This window comes from Frankliniella occidentalis, unplaced genomic scaffold (genome assembly GCF_000697945.3).
Source record: "Frankliniella occidentalis isolate FOCC.00 unplaced genomic scaffold, Focc_3.1 Scaffold78, whole genome shotgun sequence".
In the NCBI taxonomy this organism is placed as follows: domain Eukaryota; kingdom Metazoa; phylum Arthropoda; class Insecta; order Thysanoptera; family Thripidae; genus Frankliniella; species Frankliniella occidentalis.
This window is the reverse complement of record NW_026267208.1, coordinates 799632-805937: the sequence shown is the minus strand read 5'-3', so window position 1 is coordinate 805937 and position 6306 is coordinate 799632. Positions and strand designations below refer to the sequence as shown.

The 6306-nt window shown below is 53.2% G+C and overlaps 1 protein-coding gene across 1 annotated transcript in view; it reads left to right on the top strand.

Moving 5' to 3' along the window:
• LOC113203804 (dopamine receptor 2-like) overlaps window positions 1-6300 on the top strand; it is a 139372-nt gene extending 133072 nt beyond the window's left edge. Inside the window, exons 3-4 of the mRNA XM_052268878.1 lie at window positions 1541-1622; window positions 5529-6300. Coding sequence (XP_052124838.1) covers window positions 1541-1622; window positions 5529-5735 — 289 coding nt within the window. The 3' untranslated portion in view covers window positions 5736-6300. The remainder of the gene's footprint in view (window positions 1-1540; window positions 1623-5528) is intronic.
• The last annotated feature ends 6 nt before the right edge of the window (window positions 6301-6306 follow it).

Below are 6306 nucleotides of genomic sequence, written 5' to 3'. Positions count from 1 at the left end.
GGGGGGGGGGACAGAGAGAGAGAGATGGGGGAGAGAAGGGGGCGATGAGGCGTGCGCTGTGGCTGGCGTGCACAATGTAGCGTGGTAAAGACGCTTATGGAAAGGATTGCAAACTACAGTCGTTGCTTTAGTTTGCAAGCGTTGCACGCACCGTGCTTGTACGAACGAGTTGGTGTCCTCCGCGCCACCCTCCTGCAGCCGCTCCAGCAGCAACCCTAGGAGGTTATTGTGCGGCTGAGCTGTCGGCGCCGGGCTGCAAGGCCGCGAGATACAAGGCCTCCTCTCTATCCCTTTCTTCTCTCCCTCTCTCTCTCTCTCTCTCTCTCTCTCTCTCTCTCTCTCTCTCTCCCCCCCCCCCCTCCTCTCTCTCTCTCTCCCCCCTATTTGACTCGCCAAGGAGATGACTCTGTGGCCCCAGACGGAGCGGGGTGTCGGAGCCCCCTCGTAGGCCAGAAGACGAGATGGGGTGCGCACAGTAATGCCCTGTTTTCTTATTTCCATTGCGCCTCTCTTACAGTCTTTTCCAGCAGGGCTCCCTCTTCTCCAGGGACTTTTCCAGGGCGTGGGTAGTGGTTGAGTTCTGGAGGAGAGGGGGAGTTGAGGGTGACTGGAGCACCCAAGATGCCCTCTCCATGGGGTTTTCTTCAGGGCCCTGGAGGCTGGAGACAGCGCTTTGAACATTGGGCCCCGAGCGTATCCAACAGGAGCCCTTGCGTTGGACCTTGCGCTGGAGGTTTCGCCAAAATAGTGTTTAAAGGAGCCCTCGATTGCAGAGAATAGCCCTCACTGACCTCGTCGCTGACAAATACTTGATGTTGGTACGGTGGCTCTGTAGGCTTTGATGAGTTCCGTCCTTGATACAAATGGCGACCCAATCTGATGCACACACGGTGCTTTGTTTTTCGCGGAGCTTTCTGCCCTTCTGGCGAGAAAAACAAAAGAGACACGCCAACAACAATATTGTTCCCTTCGCCCTGCCCTCGGGGAGTAACCTTCTGAACGTACCTTTGCCGGGCTCGGTGGTGCACATCAGCGTGCCACGCCCCGCCCCACCTCGTCCTGCTCCACCCAGCCCTGCTCCACCCCGCCCTGCTCCACCCCGCCACGGCTCGCCGCGCCCCTCCCCGCACCACCACCGTGGCGGCACACTGTGATTAAAGAACTCGGCGCCCGGGCGTGCTGAAGGAAACTGAGGTGCGGCTGTAGGAATGAATGGGGAAATTGCTGAGTAAATGAGAAAAGTTACTACAATGATAAAACGCTCCGCGAGGGACGGAGGGATAGCATCAATATTGTACACAATGTTTCCTTACCGCACTGAAATAAAACTGACTGAATAATGTGAAAGAGGTATGCATGGTGACATTAACTAGAGTCTTGTCCACTTTATGGCCTACGCGTGCCTGCCGCTGCCCGCTGGTGGCGGCCAGCCACTCACTCGCGTTATGTGCACCAAGGGGGTGAAGAGTGTCAGCTGCTGCTTGCGATGAAAAAATTGTAGGCCTACGCATCTGATAATCTCTGAATTTGTCTTTTTCAGGGCTTTTGCTCGGATTCTGTGCGCCTGCTGTCCACGCAAGATAAGAAGGAAGTACCAGCCGACTCTGCGCTGCAAGAGCACGGTACGTCTACTCGATGTTTCTTTTTCGCCCTGTACTGTTAGTTGTTATCTTTTTCTTGCCCATTTTTCATTCTTATCCCACCCATGTCACGGTATAAAGAAGCCAGTATTTTTATTATTAAAGTGAGGCTCTAATGCTCCAACGATGCTTTGATTTGCTTGTCGTGTTTCTCTACCATCCAATCTTCTTTATATGGAATTGTGGTTTTTAAATGTCAGCGGCAGCCGGTTTCATCTCTGTTGTAGTGAAGTCCTGGATCGCGGAGAGAGAAGCGTCGGCATTGTTCGAAATTATGTCGTAATTTGACGAAAAATATCCTGTTAGTTTTTCTACACAATTCTCTTACATCCTGACAAATTGGCACAATCAAATCCTGATGTTACGAACAGATGGATTCTTTTTTACCCTCATGAACTGTTTGTTCCCAAAACTGACGAATAATACTCTTTATCGTCATTTACGAAACTACATCGTGACAGACTATTACTAAATTCATTAACGATGATATCGCCATAGTTTTTCATGTACTTGCGGATTTTCGCAATGCGAAACTACTAATTTGCAAACGCGAAATTGGTTAAGTATGGTTAGAGATACACACGACTGTCGTTGGCTGAACCGTAGACAGGTGTTTGCCAGCAGCACCCAATCAGGCGCAGCGACGCCCACTCCTGCACTTCACTCCCAGATCCAGGACTTTACTCCGTCGCTGCCGTCGCCGTGGATTCTCCGCTCTAGGAGTCAACCTGGCCCACCTCACCTTGGTGTCCCCCCCACCGTGTTTCCTGCATTGGCTAGTGTGCGTGTGTCTGGGGGTGAGAGTAGGGAAGAAGCAAGAGAGAGGGAGAGAGAGAGTAGGAGAGAGAGAGACAGAGAGAGAGAGACAGAGAGAGAGAGAGAGAGAGCTTGTATTTTCCCTTCCTTTTGTTCTTTGATTCCCCCCGACTCGCTCGGACGTGTGCGCCTGGGCCCCCGCCAGTCCAATCGCTTTAGTTCCGGGGTGGCTGGCGGCCGAGATGGTGCGGTAGCGGAAAAGGAGAGAGGGAGAGGGGATATTTGTCTTACCGCTAGAGTTAACTCGTCGTACAGTTAAACCTTTGAAGTATGATACTTGTGGGGTTGAGCTCGCCCACATCATCCTGTCCAGGACTTTGTCGGTGGCCTACGTCTGACAATCAGTAAACTTTTTGGATACCGACAGAACACTCGGTGTCACAAAGAAATAGACTTGATACCACTCTGCAAATCTTAGTGCAGAACTGTTCTGCAATTGTATGTGTGGCGAACACTTTGTTCTGTAATTGTAATTGGCAAACTGAAGCGTTCTGCAGTTGGAACTGCAGAACGGAAGTGTTATTCACTAAGAACTGTAGAACACACGGTGTCACATATATGCAACAGAGTGCAGTACTTCTTGCTCTGCAGTTGCAACCGCAGAACGTTTTAGATCGCCACTTTCAACTGCAGAACAAAGTTTTCGTCACTTAAAACTGTAGAACAGATCTGCACTTAGATTTGCAAAGCGCTCTAAGTGGTCCCCGATAACGAGAAGGCGTCGCGTCATGCATCCGCCTGTAGCTTTTTCACGCCGCATTAGTCCAGGAATAAACTCTCATTACTCTGAGCCCCAGTGCTGTCCCCGCCAGGGCCCGCCCCGCACGGCGGGCGACACTTGTAATATCGCTACAAACTTTGCGCAAAGCTGATTTCATCGAAAGGGCTTGACTGCCGCTGGCCACTGTCTCAAGAGAGAGAGAGAGAGAGAGAGGGGGGGGGGGGGGTAGAGGCGCGGAGAGTCTTTTCGCGTGGAAAATAATTGGCAGCCCGTCGTGCCTAAAAGGTCTAAAGAGACGGAGAGAATTGATAAGGGTAGACGAGGAGAGGGAGGGGAGGGGAGGGGGCCAGCAGCAAGATCAAGACGCTTTGCGGATTTGGTGAGGGAGGGTTCGAGCGGGAAGAGACAAGCGAGTGAAGGAAGGAGGGCTGCGAAAATGCTGCGGACAGCGGAAGGAGCGGAAGCTGGGCAAGCCGAGGCGGGGTAAATGGGGAGGGGTGGAAATGGTGGAGGAAGAAGGGGGAAGTGTGCAGGTGTGAGGCCGGGCGGCCGAGCGGCTAGCTGGGCCGGGCCACAAATCATGCGGCTGGGTTGGCCATCGGCTCGTCGGCTCGAAACCGGAAAGAGATTTAAGGCCGATTAGCGATTAGATATCGCTTCCGGCCAATCCAGGTAATCCCCGCCAAGTTATACATCGTGCACGCCACCTGCGCTGCGCACATTTACTAATCAAGTTTTTACAACAAAAACAATGTTTAACCAATAAAAAAGATGCAGTTTTGGATTTTACGGGGAGATCAGTATTTTTCGAGATCCCTTTCTGTTTTTATCGACACTGATGCGCCTGGCTGGAGAAAGTGTCATTGCTTGCGGGACGAGTTCAAGGTCGGTCGGAAAGACATCTCCGGTTGTTGGCACAGCTCCCGCCAATGCCCCGTGCAGGCCCAGGGAGGGCAGCCGGCCTGGCCTGGCCCAGCGGGGTTGGGCCGAGCTGTCCGCACAGTTGACACGGCAAACGGAGGCCAGTCGGGGGAGGAAAGGAAGGGGGGGGGCACTGCAAGATGAAATTTCAATCGGGCCGGAAGTAGAAGGGGGCAGAGAGAGACGTGAGGGGTTAATGGGGTCCAGTGACTCCATCGCCCGCCGCCGTCACCATCACGCCGGTGGTGGTGGTGGTAGTCAGGACGGAGGGCACATAGGCTCGTTTGAATACAACCTCGAATACAACAACCAGCCCACCTTGCCCAACTTCTAACCTCATGGACTTATTCTTGGGTGCTTGTACTTTTAATTGCGCATACTCCCGCTTTAATCTAATAGGTGTGTAATCGTTCGGCCCTTCGATTAGCAGAGTCTGTCTCCTCCCCCCTCCCCCTCTCTCTCTCTCTCTCTCTCTCTCTCTCTCTCTCTCTCTCTCTCTCTCTCCAGGTACGAGAGGCCTCGCACACACAGCTAGCTTTGGCTGGTCGTCCGGCTGAAGACCCGCACCACCTGTGCATGGAGCGGTGCGGAGCGCTGGCACGGTAACCTACTCCCGGGGCCCGGGGGCCCCTCGCCCAGGTCTGGGGCCCTCGCCGTGGCCCTCGCTGATGCCTCCCCTCGGACGGCCCGGCCCCCAGCCACACCCCCTGCACTCGTACCCTACACATCTCCAGCGCCTGCAATAAGTGCTCTGCAATTTCTGTTCTTTTCCTTTTCACTCATCTCCTTCTAGGCGGACGTGACGTGCGAGGCGTCAGAAAAGGTGTTTATTGCAATTACAAACTGTGTAGCGATCGCTTTTTCCACAAAGGGGTGGGACTACGGAGGGTTCCACGACAGTGTTTTTGCGTCAGATAACTCGCACATTCTTTTCAGCTCATGTAACGACGGGGAGGATAATTTAATGGCATTGATTTTCTTTGCTCTGAAATGTGTGTTGTTTCAGCGTAGTACTCTCTTACCTAGCATGTGTGTGTGTGCGTGCGTGCGTGTGTGGACGTTTTCCTGTTTTTGAATGTGCAGATGGTGTGCGTATGGATTTGTGTTTGTGTAGTTATTTTGTCACCCTTCGTTTTTACGCTATTGTACACATCGTGGTATGTGTCCCTTTTACTCAAGTTGTGTAGATATCTATGTGTCATGTTTCTTTTCTATCCACCTGCTGTTCCCAACTTTATTCACTTTTGGAGGATATTACCGCCGGGCACATCTGCAAGCGGATCTAACGGTGGTCGTTTTAGTCCGCTGCAATTTGTATATAAGATTGCCTGAGATGCAGATGTCGTTTTCACAAAAAAAAAACCTTTCCTCTGTTTCTTATGCTCTAGTTTCTTGTTTTACCTTAACTTTTTGCACCGTGTTGCATGCAGCGGGCCTACCCCTCCCAGCCACGGGCCGAGCCGTGCCCGTGCGGGCGCGCGGGCCGCGGCCTTAACCCCCGCCTCTCTCCTCACCTGGACACCCTGGCACCCCTGGCACCCGTCTCCGACTCGCGCTCCGACTCTAGGCACCACCACCACCGGCCGCGGCCGTCCCACAGCAAGCGCGCGCACAAGGTACCCTTCGGACTGGCGTGACGAGCGAGCGTCGCGTGGGACCTGGTGCGCTCATGCGGGAGATGACGGTTTGCTCGGGTTACTCTTCTGTTAAGGCACTCTGCTCGTGTATCAAGTACGCGTTGCGAAAGAGGAGATAGCGCGTGGCAAACAGTTTTCTCCACGCCGAGTCCAGCAAGTCCTGTGACACGTGCACCCAAAAAATATTTTAACTCAAGAGCGAGGGGCTCGGGAGGAAGTCCGTATGCATTTAATTATCTTGAGTGTGGGTATTCCCAAACCTCTTGCACTTGATTTTAAAAAATATTATTTTTGAGGTGTATCACGCAAGGAGTCGTACACAACAATATGTAGTGTATTTCGACTAACGGAGGAAGAAGAAGAGCGGGTAGAACATAAACGTTACCGATTGGTCGAGAGCTTCCCACCTCTACGCTACCTCTACGTCACGCCGGTAGTGGGGGTAAGCGCCAGGGACCTGCGTAGGGCGGGCACTTTCCGGGCACCTCGCTCTGCGCGCATGAAAAAAGTGACCACTGCCCGCCCGGAGCGCCTATAGAGCGCCCGGCCCTGCCCTGCCCGGCGGGCAACG